The sequence below is a fragment of the Pholcus phalangioides genome, unplaced genomic scaffold, assembly GCF_987345545.1.
Source record: "Pholcus phalangioides strain wild (caught in Gottingen) unplaced genomic scaffold, Ppha-v1.0 ptg000011l_1, whole genome shotgun sequence".
Taxonomy (NCBI): domain Eukaryota; kingdom Metazoa; phylum Arthropoda; class Arachnida; order Araneae; family Pholcidae; genus Pholcus; species Pholcus phalangioides.
Genome location: NW_028301604.1, coordinates 48,936,960 through 48,962,233, shown reverse-complemented (window position 1 = coordinate 48,962,233; position 25,274 = coordinate 48,936,960). Strand labels below are relative to the sequence as shown.

General features: G+C 35.2%; 1 protein-coding gene across 5 annotated transcripts in view; it reads left to right on the top strand.

Annotated features, from left to right (window-relative positions):
* The first annotated feature begins 4,701 nt into the window (after positions 1 to 4,701).
* kel (kelch protein) overlaps positions 4,702 to 25,274 on the top strand; it is a 232,126-nt gene continuing 211,553 nt past the window's right edge. Inside the window, exons 1-2 of one of the 5 annotated variants that reach the window (XM_089239606.1) lie at positions 4,720 to 4,840; positions 20,001 to 20,086. Coding sequence is in view for 4 of the 5 variants with exons in the window: in XM_089239605.1 (XP_089095731.1) it covers positions 4,830 to 4,840 (11 nt within the window). In the remaining variant the exon portion in view is untranslated. Of the gene's footprint in view, positions 4,841 to 20,000; positions 20,087 to 25,274 lie in introns of all 5 variants that reach the window. The other 4 variants (XM_089239605.1, XM_089239607.1, XM_089239608.1 and 1 more) reach the window with 4 other exon arrangements.

Genomic DNA, 25,274 nt, shown 5'->3' with positions numbered 1-25,274 from the left:
ATGGATGGGAAATTTTCATTAGAATTAAAAATTCACGGTTTGAAAAAAACTTTTTTCTCTCGAAGACGAAAATCCACAAAATGCGTATTTTTACTAGAAATGACGGGGGAAATTTTGCGATTTTCTGAGTTCTACGTAATTTTGTTCCGTAAAATACTGATTACATGGTCATGAGATTTCCAGATACAGTTCTGTTTTGAAAGATAGCAACATAAGGTCATCTTGGCGACTTGTTTCTAAGATTGAAAAGTATAATTTCTTGCCAAATATGATAAACTAATGAAACCACGTCAGTACGTTTATACTGACGTCACTCCCTCATCAGCTAATCATACCCCCCCCCCTCCCTTCCTCGCTTAGCTGTGACTAAGACGCCTTCATATATTCTTCGTGTATTAAGGAGTTCTAGCTGTGACTTGTCCTGCTTGGCGACTTGTATCAAGGTTTCTAGAATGTATAAAGGACTTGTATGTCATATTGGCGAGAGAAATTTGTGGCGTCTGTAAAAAAAGCATTTCAAAATTAAATTCCCCACCCCCCCCATTCTTAAGGAAACACGTGAGGTATGTCCACAAAATTTTATGTGAAGGTTCCATTTCTTGCTTTGAAGAGAACTGTTCTGCAAAGTTTAGAACATTTTGTGATTACAGGGAACATTTGAAAGAAGTGCATTCTGTTACGTAAACTTAACATAAAATTTCTGTTACAAGGATATAATCATCAAGAACAAATGAGTTTTCCTTGAAAAAAATTATAAACATGGATTTTTTTATAATTAAAAAAAAATCCATGAAACAAAAAAATAAATTTTATAAGTCATTTCATATTAGCTATTCATGCGAAATCTGCGTTAAAACCCTTACTTTTTTAGTTTATTAATCACCTTTGCAATTTAAATATTGAAACAATTAAGTTTTATGTATTTTCTATTTGAATTTTTTCTGCTTTAACAGGGGTTTGATCCTTAAAATTTCTTGGGCTGTGTACTATTGACAATAACTTAATATGATTTTTAAAAAAACAAGTAAGATTCATCCTGTTTTGATTCTATCATGTCAGACATAATATAAATAGAACATTTATTTATAAAAGCATGTTTATTTTGATTGGATACTGGTGATATGAATGAATCACATTTAATCATACATTAAAAAAGCGAAGATAGTAATGAGAAAAACAAGAAACCTCAGTCGAGTTAGTGGGATTCGAACCTACAACCTTCGCAATGCGTGTCTTAGGCCGGTATTAACTATAAAAGTTTTATAAAAGGGATTTTATAAAACTTTGATAGTGTAATACCGGCCTTAAACTATGAAAGTTCTTTTTCAAAGATCATTTATAAAATACGTTTGACAAAAAAATTTCACAGTGTAATAGGCAACTTCGATAAAAGTCGCTCTTTATCAAGTTTTATTTTATCAAAGTTAGCCTCCTCGTCCTATATTTGAAAAAAAAATTAATGCTGATGCTTTCTATACTGCAGTTTCAATTGCTGAAATTTACGTATAGGCTATACTTTATGATTTCATAAAGAAATTAGAAAATGAGTTAGTATAAGGTAGTCATTAATAAGGTAGTCAGTGGGAGCTACAAATATCTTAATACCGTATATGTGAACATCAGCCTACAAAAACAGAAACAAACAGTTGGATGCTTATCGGTTATAACGAATTCAATTCCGTCCTAGTGAACCTGCAATGCAATACTAAAATAATGTTGAATATATCGTTATAACGAATGGTCATATTTATATATATGGGATACAAGGGGTGTCATATTTTCAAGTAATACGTCACCACTCGCGGTGGCGGTGGGTTCGCGTTTGCTGACTTTAATGACAAGGTGGGAGGGGGGGTAAGGAGTTCGAGTGATGATTGTTTGAGAAATAGAGGGGTACGAAAATATTAAATTGGGTTATGGTATTTGGTTGGTATATATGAAATTGTATATTATTTCCGAAAGTAAAGTATGTATGTAAATTAGGCCTTATACTTCTGGTACTTGCAATCAGGTAGTGTGAGTCCTATAACATCACTCGGTCTGGGGCCGTGGCCCCCACAAGGGGTGGGCTGACAATTCTCCAGCCCTGGGGTCCGGGATGATTTTCATCATTTTGTTTTTTCAACTATAAATTCATCATAAAGGGGCCCTGCTTCAGGATGTGGGGGGGCCATGCCCGGGGCCTTATGATGCTCTTAAGTTTTACAGACATGGATTATAGCAAGATTGGGGTTGGATGGGTCAATGAAGGTTATATGTCGTGGGTGACAATCTTCGAGTCCGCAAATTTTAGGGGGCGGGTTGTTTCCAAGTTTTTGTTTGGGGAGCCACACTGGTGGATCGATTTTTTTTTCAATGGACTAAGTTCCATAAAATCGAAAGTTGTATTTCAAGAAAAAAGCCCGAATATGCACTACCGTACTATTGCGAGAATCGACTTCGGGTGTGTTTTGTCAACGCGATAGCTAGATGGCGATCTCTAGCTTTAGATAACGCTCTGATTCTGTTCATTTCCATATAGCCACTCAAAGAAGGATCGACGTAACTACAGATTTGTGTCAGAGTTCCTCACTCTTCGTAAGCCAATGCGCCACAGCGTTGGTTGATTTTCAACTTTGAGCCGTGAAGGCTAGTCGATCTCACGTTAAAAAGTCGCGCCACTGTGAGCAACAATCCTACAACAGTACAAATATTCAATCATTACGCTTCATTCACAATTTAAAATATCGATGGCAGCACTGGAAAATCAGACAACACTAGATAGGCACTCAGACTGTTAGGTACACACTCCCACATTTCCGGCACAACTCATTCGGTAGTAACTTGCCCATGACGATAGACCGAAGTTTTGCTAGGTTTGAAAGAAAGTCTTTGTAAACGTTAGAACCATTGAAATATTGATAACAATTCAATGGACCCCTTACAGCCATGATTCCATGGCTCCCTTGTCTCAGTCAACGGTTTACCCACGGCTCCCTTAATACTTGAAGTACTACTTCAAATCACTGAACAGTTACACATCAATATAGATAGCTTGGCTCTGATAAAGGCTGGTGACTCACCCATAGAAGCTGCGACTCACACTTTGAGAACAACTGACTTGCAGTACACGGGTATTAATATTTTATTCAAAAGCTACGTGAACATCTTTAATGTTTGTGATACATACGTAAATAATTTTAATTTAAGTCTGTTCGAGGACCACCTCTTCCGTCATCGCGAATAGGTTGAGGAGTCAGTTTTCTTCATTAAACTCGAATATTTACGTTGTATCGGTTTTCACGAATATCGGATCTGTCGAATTTTTTTCACGTGCCACTTCGCTATATCCGGACTCGACTGACACATCACTGGATTTGTTAGTTCATATAGATGATACATTTATTTCAATATCATTTGAGATAGTTGACAGTAAACCAATATCAGGTGGGAAATCTTTTATTAAATATTGTCTCCTCATCAATGTTTGATAAAAGAGTTATGCTGATGCACTTCCTATCCTGCCCAGTGATGTATTAACTCTTCAAAAACCTGTTATTTCTATGCAGGGCCGCAACTAGATATTTTGTCACCCGGGGCAAGTCGGCATTTTGGCGCCCCTTGTAATGTAGAAGCAGTTAAAGGGTGAATTCGGCACCCCCTGCTGGTTCAGCGTCCGGGCACCAGACCCGCCTGCTCCCCCCCATTTGCGGCCCTGTTGCTACGTTACCTTCTCATCTTACTTGCCACTCCCTTCTCTGGGGAGAAAAAAATATTATTTTCCGTGTGTATTTCTTGGATTGAAAATAAAAAAACTTGATTTTCTATCATATTTATTGTTGAAAAAAAAACCGCAAGAACCTATAACTAGGCTGAGGCAATCGGGGCACTGTCCCAAGGCTCCGAGCAGAATGTGGAGCACAAAAATTTACACTTACTATTTGCTATAGAACGTGGTGATTCCATTAAGGAGAAACATAATTTAGGGGGTCCCCCTGTCGAGGACCCTGATCGCAATTTCAATTGTGGTTCCATATATTTGTTATAGACTGCGTATACCACTGGAAATAATGTCAACTCGTCAACTCATAGTTATTGAGTTACGAAAATTACACGTGTCAACGTTTTTGATGAAAATAACAAATATAAGCATTCAAGTAAACTAAATTAAAAATTGGGACATTTTGCAATAAAGTCGGGACAGTCCCAGTAAATACAGGACGTATGGCCAATTATGTCACAAATTGCATCATACATAAACTGACCATATTCCCTTGAGAGAAATACGGGACATTAAGATTCCAAATACGGGAAAATACGGGACATCGCTAATTATTGCCAAAAATGACGCCAAAACCAAAGTTGCCAAATATTGTTGAAATTACGGAAAAATAAAAATGGTGGGAAATGAACCATTACTGCAAATTGAAGTGGATTAAAATGAATTCAACGAAGAAAAACGTTCACCAAGACGAATGTGGGAGATTAATATTCTCTTTAGTTGTGTTATTATCATAAAATAATTTATGAGTTGAAAAATAATGTCAATCTTTGATTTCAGTAATAAGTAAATATTCAAGTAGGCTTTGTGTAAAATACGGAAAAAACCGGGACACTTTTGCCAAAAAGACTTTGCCAGAAAGATTTTCTGGTTTTTACCAAAAAACCAGAAAATACTGGGACTGTCCCGGGAAATACGGGACGTATGGCCACCCGAATCATACATTTAATGACTATGAATGAACTGAGATGTTGTCTGTTGTTGAGTGTTCCCTCTCTTCCAATTATTTTTCTTAACGTTTACAAATCGTGCAACGAACAATTTTAAAAGAATTACAGTCTGTTATAGAATGTCAAATTGGTAATTTTTTTTCTTCTAGAAAATACGAGTGTGCTGAATGTATGTTGGTAAATAGTATGTTCTCTTAAGTTCCTGTGCAGCCAAATGGGGCATTGAAAATTTTATGCAATTAACTTGACAGATTAAGTTTGAAATTGTCATGTATCAAAGTTTTCTTGTACAATCATTTTACTTTTCTTTCATTGGAGAAGTGCTAATGAAAATGTTACACCTGGCATAACAGTTTTTCAAGAACTGGTCTCACTTAATCTTGGCAATTTTTGTGTTAGCTGTGTAGCCCCTATATATATTATTGGGAGGTATTTTGTATCTCGAACGGGGTTGATAATTCTTCTCTTGTAGCATTTCTAAAAGTAATGCATTGGTCTCTAAAAAGTACTTTTGGTCCAAAAGCCAGAATAATTACATTTCAAATATTGCTTGCAAAATTGAAAGGTTCTTTTATTATACCGTATTCCCCCCCGCATTGGCTGGCATGCTGTAAAAATTGGGAACACCAGACACCATTTTTTAATGTGGGAGTCTGATCTATTCCTGGTACGCTGGTAAAAGCGAGATTCAATAAGGATCATATTCAGAAGAACAAGATCAATCTATATTAAATACAGTGCTGTCTTGGCTATCAAAGATAATTTATTCTGGATCTTGTTTGTTAGCCAAAACTTAATTTTCCATAATTTTCTATGGAAAATCGTTTGGTTTATTCCAAATACTGCCTAAAATTTAAAGGAAAGTTTTTTAAAACGCCAAGGAGTGGTATAAGAAAGACAAACTAACAAAGGCTGAAATGAAGAGCTTAAAAATTAGATGAATGAGAACTTTTTAGGAAGATGAGATATTGAAATTCTTATTTTACACTATGTACACAACCAACTAACAGTACACAACATAGTTGAGTTCGTATGGGGTGGTTCTGTCTATTTGTGATTTGGTTAGCTCATTTCAGTGTCTGATACATGCAGATTGGAAAGAATGTCTAGACCAGGGGTGTGTGAAACGCACAGCCCACAACGTCCCAACAAGATCTAAAAAAAGTTTTTTAATAAAAAAACTTTTAAGGAATGGATGATAAATGGTGCAGAAAATGTCTGTCTTAAATATATGTAAGCATTTCATGATATTTTTATATCAAGACAATGAGGTTGAAAGAATAACAGCAATATCCGAGAAGGATGTCACTCCGCTATCCATAAGAAGGTTTTTAACAGCTGGCGGATGCGAAGATATATTAAGGTTTTTAACTGTTTAAAGGCCAAACTATGAACAAAGTCACTTATTGTTTTGGAATTTGGGGTCCTTTTGCATGCCTATACATAGATCAACTTTGAAATTTGAAGAAAAAAATTTTTTCTTAGTTTTTCACTATGTTCCATAAATGGAAAATTGACACTTGGGGAGAGTTGAAAGCGAAAAGTAGTATCGCCTATATTCTCACGATTATTGATTTTTGGAGTACAGTTATCACACGAAATTTTTTATTTCTTACTACAAATTCTTAACTTATACTGGCTTTTTTAACATAAAAGTGTGTATTTGTGTGCAGAAAATTCAAAAATTTTTTTAATGTCAGTGATAAAAGAAAAGAATATATATATTTGATCGACCCATTTATCACATTGGTAGCATTTATACATATTTTTGACAAACCGCATACCGTCCTCGCTTCGCGGACACAATATAATGGCCATCAAATGACCTGACATCTTTTTTTCAGTTGACAACGTGCACCTGGATAAATAATTAACTTCTCCTTTGTTCGTTAAATGTCGATTGTCACTTCTCTTCGGAATTCAAATGCGAAATACGATCCACTTCTCGCAATTCTGAATGAACTATCCAACGTGCTATAATGGTCATATGGTAAATCTTTTCCAATGGAATTTAGAGCCGAGGTTCCATGCCATAATTTTTTTTCGGATTGCTCAAAACTGTTTTGCCTTTTTTTCTGCCCAACATCTTTTTAAGAACACGTTTTAGGAGTTTTCTAACACCCCATCCTCGTTGTTGAAAAATTAACTAGCACTTCACATACATCAGTTGTAACTGTTGATGCTAGATCATTTTCAACAATACAATCTTCATCCATGATGTTCATTTTCATTAGCACGTGATTCACATATATCTGTATCCTCTAATTCGGAATCTGAAAGGTTTTTTTTAATCTACACTTTTAGGTAAGAAAACATTTTTTTTTCTCAACAAGTTTTTGAGATATGTACATGAAACTTTGCATGGTCAACAAGCATGGTAGAAGCAATAAATAAAAAATAATAATTGGAATCCGGATGATGGGTTGCATTTCAGTATCTAGTTGAATGATTTGAAATCGGAGCGATCCAGTCGATTTCGATGAATTTTGTGTTGCGAGCCAGAATAAACATATTAACGGTCAAAAAACCATTATTTTTTTTCTCCAGTATTTTACTTCATATATTTAGGAGAAATTTAAAATAAAAGTTGTTTTGGTAACTGCTGTGCCTCTGGTCTAAAAATACGTTTGAAAAATTGTATTTTTTTTCTAGTGAAAAATTCCACAAAAACAAAGTTTTTACATAATTTTTTTGCATGTAAATTTTCAAATGTAAGTGTATGAATTATTTTTATTCATATTCTGTATGTTTTTGTGAACACTTTAGTGAAAATTTCACTTGAATATATTGAAAATTGAAAAAGTTTTATTTTCTCAAACAATGCCGCTTAAAAATTGAGTCTCGGAAATGTCATCTGCATCAGTGTTTGATAAATTTCAACATTTTTTTTCTCAAAATGTTATAGAGATATTCAAATAATATTTCACACGGTTAATAAGGATGTTGAATGCAACAAATAAAAAAAATCATTGAAATCTGAGACTATGGGTGTCGTTTTGGCATTTTGCCGGGTGATTTGAAATGGAATGACCCTACTATAAAAAATATACTTTTGGGTATTTATTCACCGCAAAAATAATTTAATTGATAAATAAAATTCATTTGCATAAATTGCCCCATTAACCCTCTGGCTGCTCATCCCGCGATTTCCACGGGCAACTCAAATGTAGCAAAATCTGCTCATCCCGCGATTTCCGTGGGCATGTGTTTTTCTTCCTTTATTGAGGAGCGCATCCCGTTTTTCGCCCATTTAACCACTGAAATAAAGTATACACAGTATTAGACTTTTCATTTACGTTTTGGCCAACAGATGTCGTTAGTTGTCCATTAAATTGCGGCATTTGAAGGCACGTGGTATTACCGCTCAAACTTCACTTTTTGAGTGAAAAAAATTACACAATTTTTGAAGCAATTTCGGTCCACAAATTGAGCAGTCAGAGGGTTAAGAGCTTAATTGCAATACACCGTGGCATGGCACTCACATCCTGTAGCAGGGCGTGTAGGCTGGGATCTTTGGCGGGGCCGCTACATAGTAAATTTACAGCGTGAAAAACAAAAAATGACAAGAATCGGGTTGGAGCCCTGTCAGCCCCACCAATGAGGGTGGGGGGGGGGGGGGGCATGCAGAGGCACCCACGTGAAGAATAAATTGGGGGGGGGCTGAAATTTGCTGGTCGTCCCGTATATACGAATGCATGCACAGGAGAGAGGGTGCATTGTAGTGTTGCCCCCCCCCCCACAAAATTTATTGGGAGGACCTGAAATGGCTTCATCAGCCCAGGGAATTAATTTGAAAGAAATTGAGTTTTATTTGAATATCAGTATTTCATTAGTCATTGCAGAAAAATAACGTGCAACATGTAAAACGCTGTGACTCTTTCTCAAAAACATTCCCGCATGTACCGATTCGTTGGGGGGTTCCGCGGGGTGGGGGGGGGGTGCATGTGTGGTGTAGCAGTAGTAGGTAGGGCCTCCAAAAAATGGCTCGGGGATCCATGATGTTCTTAAGTCAGCCACCTCGTTGGGCAATTTGCCTGTTGTGGCATTGTATTTGTATTTGTACTGTACATTCAATATAAATTAGCAATGGACCCCTATGTCATCGAACTTGGCTTCTGGATTGAGATGTTTTGTGGGTATCAGGGCAGGATTTCCCAATAACCCCCCATCTGTAGTGAATTTATATGGTAAAAAACCGTAAAAAAATTCATCCCAAGACTCCAGCCAGGAGCACTGTGGGGCCTTCCTTCATGGGAGAGCCATGTGGCTCATCCTCTGGGAATCAATGATATAATACAGTAAGACCTCGATATAACTTCGACCACACTTAACGCACTGTCACCACGCCTATAATGTCAGTTTCTTGCTGGCTTAACTGGCAAAACATTTACTCATTATTAAATCACTCCGTTAAAGAAGTCATATTTATTCTTTCCTCAGGTGTGATGTTATACCGAGGTCTGTCTGTTGATGAAATGGTGTCGGACTTCGAAAAGCGGTTTGTTGCAAAGACCGGAACACCCGCAGATTCAGAAATAAAAATTTGTTTTAAGCATAAATTTGTAATTGTTTCCGCAAATATTGAACACACATGGCCCTCACATCCTAGAGCAGGACTTTAGACTGGGATCTTTTACGGTCCAATTATGATGAATTTATAGTGTGAAAAACAAAAAAATCATGCAAATTGTCCCAGGCCCCACGGCCAGAGCCCAGTCAGCCCCACCCTTAGGGAGGCATGCTTGAACAAAGGAAGAATGAAAAATCCGCTTTTGCAATTTCCCCCCCCCCCTTAAAACTATTGCTAGTCTTTAGCCACCAATAAAGAGGCATTCCCTGCATTCTCCCACACCACTTTTCTTTCTCTAAATTTTTGGTTGTGTGGAGGCTTTCTTCTTTTCCCCAGGGATGCAATGGGTATATCAATAGGACAGGATTCAGACACATATTTTACATTTGTGTACTCGCCAGAGATCAGGCCGCATTACTTCAAAGTAGAATAACTGGTGAGTAATTGGGAATTTCCGATATTTATGACCAGCCGCAAAACCCCTAAAAATCTCTAGCAGTCCAATTATAACGATGGAGGCATAGGCGTAAACTTGTATCCAGCCCATGGGCCTGAGCCACCTTCGCCCCCCCCAATATTTTTGGAGATCCTGTTCGCCCCCCCCCCCCAAAAAAAAATTGGGTTGATTTGTTTCTCACACTTGGCTCAGAAAAAACTTTTTGACAAAAAATTTCTTTAAATAGTAGAAATCATCTGCTCGAAATATTTTATTTTTTTTACTTTAGAATCTCAATTCTTCGAAATCTTGTTCTGTGGCAATAGTAGTCTTATCTCGCTGGGGGGGGGGGGGGAATGCTTTCTCTTGCTTGTACTGTCTGTAAACTCAAGAGCATCTCTTCTTTTGTTGAATGTGACCCTTGGGGACGGAGACATGAGACAACAGAAAAAAAGTGGAAGGAGGTAAAGTAGACAACGAATAAGCTTATTAACAAGTTCGAAAGCCTGGTAAAATTTTTCGAGCCCTCACAACAGAGGTGCCGACATGAAGAAATTAACATTGGGTCGAGGAGGATGCTGAAAGTTTCTGGTCTTTCCGTATATACGGGACTTGATCGCATACGTAGGAAACAGGATGCATTGCATTGTTTTTCCCAAAATTAATGGCAAGAGGCTCAGCACCCTTACAAAATTTATTGGGGGTGGGGCTCAAATATCCTCCACTCTTAAGTTCTGGCGCCTATGATAAGGAATCAAATAAATAATAGGGATCTTTAGCAGGTCCCCGAAGCCAGACTTTTCACGGGTCCTATAATGGATTCATACCCATGAAAAACTTAAAATGATGGTAATTGTCTTAGGCTCATAACTAGGCTGGGGCATCCGGGACAATGCTCCAGAAACCTGAGCCAAATGGGTGGCCCCCACCAAAAAAAATGTACACTTATTTTACACATTTCTTAAAATCTTTGACAGTTTTTTATTCTGCAAAATGGAAAGAGAAAGTGGGGGACGAACTCCTTCTTTTTTTAGCATAACCCTTTTAAGTGAGGCCCCCCCCCCCCACCTTGAAAAAGTATGCACCGAGGCTTCGAGAAGGCTCGCTATGGCCATGGCCCCCGGGGCTGGAGCCCTGTCAATTCCACCCTTGGGGGGGAGGGCATATCAAGTGCGGAAAATTGTGAGAGAAAGCAGGTGGGAAGAAAAGAAAAAAAACATTCGAAATTTTTCGAAACGTTTATTACATGTATTTTAGTCTTTTTTCTTTTCTTTTTGTGATAAAGGCAGCCGCACCCTCTGCAGCTGACAGACCAATTGAATAGGGTTCAGTTTCGGCTGCTTCAATGCAGGTTTTCTCAATACAAGCACCACACATTTCCTAATTAGAAGGATGGGGAGTGTATGTCGTGTCGCCTATGTGGGGAATATGTCACATGGAGGCATCCGTCCATTATAGATGGGCCCCTGCTATATCCTCAAAATGAAACTACATTCTTTTTGATTTCATCGGTCAGGGCTTTTTGTAAGAAATAAGTCAATTTCATTGTTTTAAGAGATAAAAAGCAGCAGAAATAATACTTTTAGAGTGATATTTGTTTTTGTATCAGAGCAGACAAAATCCATGATTTTCAGTCATAAAACCCAAAAAATAAAATATTATTACAAAATAAATGTAAAAAATATTTATGGATTATTAAACTTCAAGTCATTGTCTATAAGTTGAGATCAATTTTATTTTAAAAATTAAATTTTGAATTTTTCATTTCCAAAATGTGTAATGTTCACCTTTTTTGGGAATGACCCATATATTTGTGATGGGCACACTGTAATGTTCCTGTGCCTCACGGTAAGTCATATTTTTTGTTCATGACATCGAATACTGGATTGTTCAGGTCTTCAAGGGACCAAATGTCTCTTTCTTGTAGTTTCGTGGCATTTTATTTCTTTTAAGAAAACATAGTAATTCAACTCCATCAAATAACTCTTACAACAATTAAAATTCAAGTAAATAAACACAGTGAAACTGTATATAACAAGTAAATTATAAAGTAATATAATCCAAATTAAGTAGTAAAATAAAGTAATATTGAATAGTAAAAATAATGTAAATAAGAAGTAAATATATACGGGGTGATTATAAAAAAACTATCTCAACATATGGGCCCCTAACTATTATACCATTCACAGAAACTGAATGAAATTTTGGCATAAGGTATTTTGAGGTATGCGCCCAAGAATAATATGGAAAACAACAGTGTCACTCCAACAGTTACGGTTACAGTGAGAAAATTTCGAAAATATCAAATGGCAACACCAAGTTTTTTTGTATTGGAATGCAATCTCCATACTGAAAAACACTAAATAGCGTTGGAATGGTACCTGTAGCACGAAAATCCCCGGAGCTAGGCAAGGAAAAAGTAAAAAGGACTTTGCCGTGCACCAGAGCATTAATGTTCGTTTCATTCGTCACACCGTTTCTTCAGCTTCTTCCCGTTCGAGTGGGTCACGTGATGAATCGGGTGACGTCAAAAAGAGTTTCATTCTGAAAAGCATGTGCTTTCTAATATACGGGGTGATTATAAAAAAACTATCCCGACATATGGGCCCCTAACTATCATACCATTCACAGAAACTGAATGAAATTTTGGCATAAGGTATTTTGAGGTATGCGCTCAAGAATGATATGGAAAACAACAGTGTCACTCTAACAGTTACGGTTACAGTGAGAAAATTTTGAAAATATCAAATGGCAACACCAAGTTTTTTGTATTGGACTGCGATCTTCATAAAGAAAAACACTAAATAGCATTGGAATGGCACCTGTAGCACGAAAATCCCCGGAGCTAGGCAAGGAAAAAGTAAAAAGGACTTTGCCGTGCACCAGAGCATTAATGTTTGTTTCATTCGTCACACCGTTTCTTCGGCTGAGATCCCAGCCTGATTAGTCCTCCACAAGGTCATGTGGAAAATTTGTGAAACACAATAAAATGCTTTATTTTATGCTGCTTCTCTGTCCTTATTGGTTGTTCTCACTTTTAGCCTATCTACCGCCGGTGATTTTCATGCTACAGTTACCGTTCGAACGCTATTTAGGGTTTTTCACAATGGAGATCACATTCCAATACAAAAAACTTGGTGTTGCCATTTGATATTTTCGAAATTTTCTCACTGTAACCGTAACTGTTAGTGACACTGTTGTTTTCCATATCATTCTTGAGCGCATACCTCAAAATACCTTATGCCAAAATTTCATTCAGTTTCTGTGAATGGTATGATAGTTAGGGGCCCATATGTCGGGATAGTTTTTTTATAATCACCCTGTATATATAAAAGCTGTGTTTTCGCAATTACCCTGCACTCTCAAAATTTTGGAGTAATTGAAAACAGGTTAGATGGGCCACAGACTTAAGATAGAGAAAAAAATACTGCAAGAAGTTGTGACTGTATACTAATCATATAACAACAGTAATTTGACCCTTACCTTTTTGTAGCAGCAGCTGGGGAAGCAAAATTTGAAAAACAAAATAAACGTGCAACAGAATTTTGTTTGTCATTAACTATCAGCTGTTATCTACAACTCTGATTCAAAAAATTAGAATAATGCAAAAAGTCTTCATTTTCTTTTTTTCAACAGAGGATTACCGGAAAAATAAACAACAGAAGTGAATGAAAAAATAAGAGTTGTTTAGAATAAATTGAACTTACCTGTGTGTTTGTTACATGTTCAAAATTGCAATAACATATTTTTTTTTTTAAATATTTAAGATATTTAAAAAATTTGAATAATCAGAAGAGAGGGTTCAAAATATTAGAATAATGGGAGAATTTGTGATTGGGTAAGTGGTAGTGCCAAAATTTTTATAAGTCAAGCTATTGCGAAGCCATTAGACATATAAAGGCAGACTTGTAAACTGGTTTTATTTAGTTGTGCGTTGAAAATGGGTCGAAAGATTTAACAGAAGGTTTAAAATCTCTGGTTGTGAATCTGCACAAAGAAGGATTTACTCAGCAGATGATCGTCTAGAAAGCAAAGTGCTCTCAAGTAAGTGTGAGTAAACTTTCAAGACATTATTCAAATGATAACAATTTTCAGAAAAAATGTGTAAATAGTGACCGTAAGCCAATTACAATAGCGATCCAGGACAGACTCTTTAAAAACATTGTGAGATTTCACCGCTTTTGTAGCGTCAGGTTCATACATAAAAAGTGGAAAGGACTTGGTGTCAATGCGTCATCCTCCACCACACTGAGACAACTCAGTCATTATGGATTTAAATGCCCAAGAGGAAGCCACTCCTTACATGCAAATTATTGAAAATTCCATGGTGAATAATTATGTTGAAAATTTATGTTGAAAATTCCATGTACTTAATGTCAAATACTGTAATTTAGTAGATGCGAATTCCTAAATGCAATAGTTTTTGCAATTGATGCTGCATCTCAACTTGTGAAACTGTCATGCTTAACTAGCAAGTCTTGTGGCCTTACCTTCAATCACGAGAGTATTTTCAAATTTTGGATATGAACTAAGATATATTGTGAGAGTGAATACATGAGTAAAATTACTCATGTGTTGCTAAGCAATAATTTAATTTTGCAATGGAATACAATTTTGTGCAGACCAAAAAATTGAGAATACAAAAATTAATATTTTGCGCTTAATAATTGTATATAATAAATTAATATTTCAATATAATAAATTAATATTTCAAACTGTAGTCTCTTGCATTCAAAATATTTATGGTTCAATATACCTACGCGACAAAAAAAAGTATTTTAACACATTGAGATCATAGGTTTTTGATGGTTTTTGACAGTTTGTGACAGTTTAAACCTACTTTTGACACTTGTCATATTAAAACCCAACCCTGTTTAAGACAGGTACTGTATAATGAAATAATAAATTGTAGTGAACACATAGTACTAACGGGGCGTGCAATAGCCCAGGTCGGTAAGATACTTATCTAAAGTACCAAAGGATGTTTAGAGGTGTTGTGAGTTCGGTACCCGGTTTGTCCTTGTCAGAAAACTTTCCTGACACGGGTACAACAAAAAATGGCGACATAACCACAGAAAAAATTGCTATCGCAGGGAATCTCCCATCGAGGGGTTAGTGCACCAACCTCTCAATGAGTATAAAAAACTAGCCTGCCGTTCGGAATCGGCAATAAATTGTAGGTCCTGGTCTAATTAGCCCCTGTGTGCAGAAAATGACTGTGGTGCGACAAAAATGATCAATGATCATAGTACTAACTACTATGGCAGAGGTTTCTAATGTGAAATTTCTCGTATAACCCCTGATAGTTATGAGGCTGTTCTGCAGAACCCTTGATGACAATGAGGCTTTTCCATGGAACTCAAACAAATTTTTTAATATTTATCCAAAAATAAGTGTCCCTACTGCTGTTTCAACAGCATCAATAGCCTCAGGACAAAATGGAAAAGGGCTTAAGCATCACCTCTCTCTTAAATACATATTTATTGTCAAAAACCATTGCTAAAGATCTTATTGTAGAACCCCCTATGTAACTGATGTCCCCTCATGCCCCTGTTTGGGGGGGGGGCCCTTACCGTGCTCCAGCCTGGCATGATTCGCTTTATTTTTTTGTTTTTCACATTACAAATTCATAGTAGGGGGAGCTGCGCAAATGAGGTCCATGTGCTCTACGTGCAGAGCTTCAATATCTGTGAGGAATGACAAATAATGTTACCAATATAGAGAATTTTTTCTTTGCGCAGCAAAAAACTCTGTGCACACAACAAAGCATTCTCAGACTCTAAACGTCCGTATTAAGCATACCTATTTACCATGAAAAAATGGTGCCTTTCTTAATCACTTTTTTTCCATAACAAATATAAGGGTGAAAATATAATTTTATCAGCAACGATATGATATTGATAAATATTTGATGAGCAATAATATTAGTTAAAATGTTGAGTTCGCTGTGAAATTTGAACAGTTGCTGTTTGTATATTGTAAATTAATATCAGTAAACTTTGCAAAACTAGGGTCCTCCTTGCCAAAAGACCAAGGAGGATACAGTTTTATGTTGATGCTATTTCATGATGAACAAAAAAGTGCAGATATCCCTTGCTTTACACCGTTTCACTTTAACATGATTTTTGAAAGTACATTTTGGGAATTGCAACCTGCAAAATTTGGTTTAATGTTTAACTGTAATCCTGGAAATGAGTTGCAAAATGAAGATACATACAGGGTGGTTATAATTAAAGTTCCTTAACTCGAAAATAGTTTTTCTCAAAAACTACTCTTAAGAGCACAGCTGAATTTTTAGAATATGTTAATGAGCCCATGGGAGAGAGATTTATGCAGTAAAAAAAATTCAGTGTTTGATCACCAGGCGAAAATGTGGTGCTTTTTTTATTGCATTTCCTTTTTCCCATGGTCTATAAAGCATATACTCTAAGTTTCAATGTGTAACATATCCATAGACCCCTGACGTAAAGGTCAGAAAAATTGTCATTATATACTCAGTTAAATACGTTAAATTTACCTTTTGTTCTGCCTCTTGTCGGCAATCTGCAGTGGTGGTCGCATATTGTGTTGTTGCCATCCTGACATTGTGATGTTGTTCAAATGTTATAATACTGTGAAAGTGTGTAAATGACTGATGATTGTTGTATGTATACCACTTGTGACTGAAGCTTCTTTTGCATTCAATTCTCGTATTTACTTAAGTTCCTGCATTTAGCCGGGAAATTAATCTAATATGTCTTAATACTTGTGCTGAAGCACATCTGTATGTTTTAATTATGAACTAAAATCGTGTTTATATATATAAGCTTGTTGCAGACATATGATGTCCAATGATGATGCAGCAATCATGCTGTAACGATGATACACCAATCGAGATCTAACAGTATTACAACTTTTGTGCCGTACAACATCCATGGTCTGTGCCAATGGTCGGAGAGTTCACCGATTTCACTGTCCGAAAATCTTGATTTCTGAAAAAAAAATGTCTAGTGCATTTTATGGGCTTATAAAGTAGAGCTGTATGTTTCCGCAATTCAGATACTTTGAAATTATTTACGAACTTTGTTTGATTGATCTCTGATACTTACCTTAAACTGTTATGATTTCTGAAAGATATAAAGTTTGAAAATCAGCTTTGATTTCAATGAATAAACAAATTTGTTATCAAAAAATCTATTTTGTTTTTCATTTTGTTGCCTGCACACCTTCATAACATAGAATCCAGAAATTTATTAGTAAGCCCAGGATTACACTATAAAAGTTTGATAAAATCCCTTTTTGAAAAATCCAGCCTATATATATATATATATATATATATATATATAAGCGCATTGGTTGCATTCGAGCAAATGCAACCGATCGGCTTATTGGTTGTATTTTTCAAGTTTTATAAATGAAATTTTGTGAAACTGTTATAGTATAACCCCATCATAAGGTACATTTAATGGAGAGTCCCATTTAATGCAAGTCAGAGTATGACCGATGAAGTAAGTTCCTGAGATTAAACTACATGATGGAGTGAATATCAGCTTTGTCAATAATTATACTGCATACTTGATGGCTCACAATGGCGGTGAAAAAATGTAATACAATTTCATTTTGGCTTCCTGGAAGGACAGTGTCCCTTGGGGGCCACATAGTGTATATTCGTTATATGTGTATGTCTTTTTTTCTTTTGTATTCCTTTTCGTCTGTTGTTGTCCAGTATTTGTGTAATGTGTATGTGTGTATATTTGTTTACAACAGTAAAAAAAAAGTTGAAAAGGAATGCGAAGAGGTGATATCACTATCACCTTATGTAGGGTTGGCTGCTTTTGATTCGACTATTCAGCATCGATCTCTACCCATTTATACTATAAGCTTTATTAGCCAACTTTATAAGCTTTATCAGAGCCATCAGATGGCGGAAGCAGCGGCGACTCCATGTGATTTTGCCGCAAATAACAATGAGGCAGCCATATCCCAATGACAGTGTGGCACCACATCTGATGACCGACCCCAGACTACATAACTTGACTTTTCAGGTGTAACTATTACTTTTAAAGATATAAATATTAATTAATTAGCACTTATATTTGAATGAGGTGGACCCTCCCCACCCATTGCGGATTTGTACCACTACAAATGGAATAAATCCACCAGAACTGGTGCATTAGAGGTCTGAGTAGTTTCAGTATACTGACACATTTCTGACCTATGTAGCGTCCGTTCTGGTGGACGTATTCCACTGAAAGTTGGTATGTATGCTACATAGACCATGGGAGGAAAAAGTTTTTTTAAAAAGTTATTAAAAAAACTATTTTTTTTTTAGTGCATAAACTTCTTTCTCATGGTCTCATTAAGATATCCTGAAAATTTAGCTGTGCTTGAATGAGTAATTTTTAGAAAAAACTTTTTTTTTTCGCGCAGATTATATATATGGGAACTTTAATTATAATCACCTTAGGAATGAATTACCTTTTGGGTGAGACAATACTAGGGAAAGACCAGTGTGTGTATAGTGTGGGTGGTGTTTCCACCCACTCTACACACTGTTTACACGCTGTAGGAACTGTTGCCTTCTCAAAAATCTGGCAACAGTTCCTAAAACAATTTTTTCTTCTCCATTGGTATCACTATCGTGTTCTCATTTGTGGTTGGCTCCGTCATTTTTTTATTTTCTTTCCTTCCCCCTTTGCTCTTGTTGCTGGTTCATTTTGAATTTGACTCTTTGTCTACAGCAGCGAGTAACTCCTGCTATAAGGAGTATTTTTCACTATTTTTTCTTTGCTACTGATGAAGGAACTTCATATAGTTCCGAAACGTGTTTAGCTGTGATTCCTTTCTGCAAATTTGGATCTACACATGTTGGTCTTTGTCTAGTATTATAATCACCTTGTATATATAAAACATAGTTAAATCTTTTGACAACGCAATACATTGGTTTTGATGATGTAGCTGAGACAAATATGAGCGAAATTTTCAAATACAATTCACCAGATCTCACTGATGAACAACGTTTAGTAACGCATTGACAATGGCATGAGAATTTTTATCAAACAAAGTGATTCCAGTGAACCTAGAATTTTCATATTTGCAAGAAATATGCAGAATTCTCTGGTTTTGCTACTAAAGTTTTTACAAGGAGTCGAAAAACGCTGTTCGTCAGCCAAATTTCGACTATTTCTTTAAAAAGAGTTGTCAGCCTATCGTACCAGGCTCTTCAGGGAGGAAAACATCCACACTCTCTAGAATCAATAAGAAGTAGTGAAAGGATCCTTTGGATAGGGATTTTCATAGTTTTGCGCAATGTACATTTTGTTTAATGCGATGAATAAAATTTAAATTGTCTACGTCACTCTTTTGGCCAGCTGGCCCGTGAGGTGATTTTGTGCACCCCTCGACAAGGGAAAAATGCTGTGCATTTTAAATTAAATGCATGATCATTATTTAAGTTTATTGGTTCTAACAGGATTTCTTATCAACAAATTATCTGCATTCATTATTGCTGGTGGCAAAAAAAAAATTACCATGTTCTCACCATAAAATAATTGCAATTTTTTTTAAATTGTTTTGTCTTTAAAATTTTGCAGCTATTAATGTATTGGATAAAATAATTTGCAGAAGAATCTGTAGTTTTTGATGCATTTCACCTATCGGGGAACAAAACCAGACAACCATTGCATAGGTTTCAGTTTATGTAGTGTGGAAGAGTACAAAACCCAGGGTAAAAGTTTAAAAACTAAATCGCCTGTGTTTTTCCATGTTACTCATGACTGGAGCCCGGATTATATGCAAATGCATATGCATTTGTATATTTTGGCTTTTTCCAGCATTAATGCATATAAATGCATAAAATCAAAGAATTTTCCGAATAAGTGCATGTTTGTGAAAGTTTATTGAAGCTCAATCACACACACACACTTTTTCATAATTTTCCAAATGAATGTTGCTCATAATATTTTCATAACATCGGGTTTTTCCCCGGCAGGTAGGATTTTTTTTTCTTTTTTCAAATATCAACTGTTTCAGCATTAGCGTCCAAAATGTTCAATTCTTTTAGAAATAGTCTCAAAATTCTTTTTTACTGTTAATTTTGTTACTAATTGAAAATGCTTAAATAAAAAATATTTTGAAGTTATTTGCGTATGCAGTATATGCATAAGTGAGGAGGTAAATGAATAATATGCACTAACAAATAGAAAATACGCATTTTAAAAACATGTTTTTTTTTTGCAGTGATTTTTTTTTAACTCATATTTTCTCATTTTTGGTAAATATTTTCGAATTTTTAACTTTTTTCAGGATTTTTCAGATACAAACACAAAGGACACAACAGGCAAATTGCCTAACGAGGTGGCAGAAAAATGATACCCATAAAAGATATGGATGTGTGTAAAGATATTATATATTTTGGCATTTGTAAATGCATATTTTAGCCTTTTTAAGTGCATATTTGCATATTTTTAGAGCATATTTTGCCACTTTTTAAGTGCATATAATCCCGGCTCTACTCATGACATATACAAATCTGAGATTTTCCCGGTCACACATTTTACTGGTGCAACTTATACACCAGAAGGTGTGGCCCGTGATGCTGCAGCTTAATGCTATGTTGGCCACCTCTGCTCTAGGTCACTTTTCCCCCCCCCATCCCTCACACACCAGGTCATTATTTTGGTCACTCGTGTGCTTGCATACTCTCTAGGTCACGGGATTCCAACTTAAAACTTCTTGCAGAACCTTTAATAGTTATAGGGATGTTCTACATAACTCAAATTTTTTTTGAATGTTTATCCAAAAAAAAGGGTCCCCTACCGCCATCTCGACATCATCATAGTCCCATTGCAAAATGAAAGAAGGCTTAAAAACCAGCTCTTAATTCATATTTATTGTCATAAGTCATTATCATGGAATGGCTTATACAACTGAGGTGCCCGTGCTGTGCTTAAGTGGGACTCGTGTGTTAAAATGGTCCTGGGTGTTCAATGAAGTACATATAAATTCTGTAATTCATGAATCCTCATATCTAGTGGATAAAAAGTTTCCAAGAAAATAATAGTTTTTATGAAACTCATAATTTCCTAATGAAATGGAAAATGACATCAACTTCTGGAGGTTTTGGTTCAAAAATTTGATGTGAAAAAATGTGATGCCACTTTTTCTAAGTTGTTTAGTCATCCAAGTGGTCTAGACTTTTTTTAAACGGCATATCTTGTTGAAATTCAAAATAAAGAATACTTTTGCGAGAGTATATATGTATATATATAACACACACACAGGTTTTTTTTTTTTTAACACAAAGTTTCCTCCTTTAAAAACGTTCTGGATTTCTTAAATTTTCATGGCAGTTGATCGATCAAACCTGATAAAAAAGCTGTCATGGAACTTCTTGGAAGCCCATGTACTAAAGGTGACAAACTCACCCTTATTTCCCAGGGAAATTTTAGCACCAGCATAGCACTAATACTATCAAAATCAAAATACTATTGTGAGCTTGAATCATTTTGTCAGTGTTTCCCAAAGTGGGCAATATCGCCCCCTGGTGGGTGATGGAATAGTCCACAGGCGATGAAAGCTACTGGGTTAACATAGGATCCTATAGGTACACTTGAGTAGGGGGCAATGAGAGAAAAAAATTCTGAAGAAGGGAGCGATGAGGGAAAAAAAATTCTGAAGAAGGGGCGATGGAACAAAAAAAGTTTAGAAAACTGATTTATGTAAACACAGAAAAGTCGGTATTTTAAATAGTTTGATGAATGTGGTGAGTTTAAGTATAGCCTACTCAACTCTGAACAACTGTTTGCTAAAATAAGCCATAGCTGGAGGCTGGGTGCCATTTTTGCTTACCACGAGTGTGCATGTGTTTTTTTTTTAAAATGAAATGTTAAATCTCAGGTGAGAAATTGGCCATTTTTTATGTCGTTTCTATTTTGTTACTGGTGTGTAGGAATACTTCATTTTTCAAAAAATCAAATTTTCATTTCTATTTGCGTGCAGCTGCTACTAATTAGAAATTCCAGAATGAAAAACATGAAGTTTATTTGCATGAGAAATTTTTTTTGTAAATTTTATTTTTGGGGTATTTTTTAACATATTTTCTCAGTTTTGATACACATGTTAGAATTTTTAACGACTTTGAAGATTTTTTAATGCATATTTTGACATTTTTAGTGCATATTTGCATATTTCATTACTTTTTAAGTGCATATTTGCATATTTCATTACTTTTTAAGTGCATATTTGCATATTTCATTACTTTTTAAGTGCATATTTGCATATTTCACCACTTTTTAAGTACATATAATCCAGGCTTTAGTGACCACTTTCCTCAACAATAGTCTGGATTTAATCAAGATTCTACTATTGCTGTCATCAGTGAAACCCGCTATATTAGTAATGTGGCTAGGCCTATCCTTTAATAACAGTAATTTTTTATTAGATTTTTTTCACACGTATAATATGAATATATATACAGTGGATTTTCATTTTAAGCAGGTAAAATATATAAATAATCATTTTCTTACAGTTTTGTTATTTCAAATAATTTTTTTTACTCCTGGCAGTTTTAGCGTGTTTTTTGATTATCCATGTTCACTTTCCCTACAATTAGCACAGATAGTTGAGGTTCTAATTAGGGTTGGCATGGTATTTACCATCATGGTAAAACCTACAGTTTTTACCATCTTCGGAGGAAAAAAACACTTTTTGCCATTATTTAAAAAAATTATCTACACATTCTTTGTTTCTGAAGAGAATGCATAATTTTAAGCCACTTTTGCGCAAACACCAAAAACAAAAATAATTATTTTCTTGCTAGCATGCCTATTAGTACCTATGCTCATTTCATCATACTATTATAAATTCTCTTGGCATAAAGATTATATTATCATCATATGCTGATATGAATACTGGTAGATACAAGTATAGGCTTTAAATTTTGGTCAAAATTTTGGTCTGTTTATGTTCATAGTGGTTGATTAGATTTTTTCTTGATTTCTCAAGCCCAGCCTTAAACGAACAGTCTGGTAGTATTTACCAGGTTTTCTACCAGTGAAAACCAAGTATAATAAAGCTTTTTCTACATGATTTTATACAAACAGGTTAGCGAAAACAACTTCAGAATATTTTACTTTCTAATTGAAAAATTCTGACAAACAATGATACTTCTAGTGGTTTTATCTATCTTTTCTTTTATTGATGTGTGAAAATGGAGTGGAAATATAAAAAAAAAGGTAGAGTATATATAGCATTACCTAAAATTTGTTCAGGGTTTATCCTCTTCTCTGGTAGCCAACTATAGAGATATCCAACTGTATGCACATATTATAAATTAAGCTAATTATTACTTATTAAATAAATATTAATGTTTATTAATTAAAAAGAGTTACTCTACATATTAATTACATCAATACATAAAAGCTAATTGTATTTACCAGGTTTTGACAATTTTTAAAATTGTATTTACCATCAAACCAGAACATGGCTCCCATTCTGTCCCAAAGAGGGATATAAGCGGTTAATGAAGCCATGCTGAAAAATCCATGGTATTTGTAAATGCCTAGTTTTTACAATGTCCTCGTAAAAACCCAACCCTGGTTCTACTGTATTTACTTGTGTAGTAGCTATTGCCGATTTTCGCAGCAGATTTTTTTTGTGAATGGTTTTCCTGGCAATGATTTTAGATTTTAGTGCGTTTCAGCTCGTACTCTAGATTATACTTTTCTATGTCCTTTTTTTTGTCTTGCATGTATTATATTCTATTCCTTTTAAAATTAGCATGAACTAGTATTTAAAAGATTCATTGGATCTTCAACTGAATAAGTTTAGAGAATAGTTAATCATTGCAAAGTGAACAGCGATGACTGTGTGTGTGTAGTAGGAGGAAAAAGAAAGTTGATATGTAGGCCTAGATTGACATCATACACTATACAGTGGGGTGCATAGGCAAGTCCTCTTATCCTGGCATAATTCATAAACCATTGATCCTAGAAGCATACTTCCAGTTGGGAAAAGTATCCAGATAACGTATAGACCTCAGATATGCATCATTCATATTGAAAGGAGTTGTATAGTTATTAATTAAAGAAATTTACTTTTTATTTGGTCACTCTATTCTAAAAACCCAATTGGCAATTTTTTGCTGTGTCCCCCGAGACCAAAAAAATATTTAAAAAATTCATGTTTTGAAGTGCAATATTCGCTTAGATATTTTAATGTGAAAATTGCTGAAAATGAAGGAAAGAACTGCATAAACTAACAAACTCATTAACTCGGCATATGAAAATTCTATGTTTCACGTTTCAGCTATTTTCAAATTCAGTGATATTTTGATTATTATCTTTCATTTAATTATTTCCTTAAGCTTTTTCATTTTGAAATCGTACATGTTTTATGCTCAGGCACTTTTCATTTATATAGCATCAGACACAGGTTTTTACTCATTCACGTAATGCTGGGGACTCATTCTCAAAATAACCAAGTGAAAAAATAATCAAAATTCCAATTTGTAGAAAATCCCTTATCATCCAGCTTCTTTTAGCAAGTAATTTAAATTACAGCTCACTGTGTCACCAATATCTTTCTGAATTTTCACTACATTCAACTGGGATTTTTATATAAGTTGCAGTATATATCTAGCAACCAAATTATGAAAAAAAACTATATGGATATTTACTGCACGTGCATACCACTTCATATACAAGCTTTTGGCGAAAAATTTGGATTATCTTTATTTAACAAATCAGCTAATCTGATAACCTTGTTCTAACTTTACCGAACGTTAGAAAAAGGAAGAGGGGGGGGGAAGGAAAAATATAAAAAGAAAAAGTATAATAGATAAGGCCAGAGATGCCATTGTACTCTAATTTACCTGCATCCCATGATGTCGCAAATTCTGGGTCCTTTTTAAAGTGAGAAAGTGGGTTCCTCTCAAAAAAAATTAAAAGTATTGTCCCATAGTCTCCCCTCACGATCATTCACTGGTATCCATGTGAATCAAATCATTTCTAAAAACATGTTTAATCCAAAGGTTCGTTGAAAAAATTTTAATTTACCAGCTTAAAACTAGGTTCTTTTACTTTCATTGTCTAGTAGTAGTAGAGAGAGCTTACAAAGAAACACATTAACACTGAAAATTTAACATGGAATAAATATAAAACAAATAGAATTAAAGTAGGCACATTTATATATTGACTAATAAATCAATCTATAAATTCTCTTCTGATTGATTTTCCATTTCGGAAAAACCTTAGCTTTTCCAATGATATCTTCTGATTAAATTTAAAGCAAATTATTTGCTTATATCTTCAGATTCCTTATTCATATAAATCCTTATGAAGTGATTTTCTGGTGGAATGATTTTCTTTTCCCTACCTGATGGTTCACAAATGTGGTCTACCATCATTTAACTGTCACATATTTTCACACATGAATATGGTAGCTATGCCAGATTTGCTTTGGTGAAACTAAACAGTGAGCTTATGTATGTCTCTACCATTTGGCATGTATTGTGTTCATTAGGTGGTGCCATTTATCCTCTGAATTGCTAATGTGTGGATTTGAAATTTAATGTATACA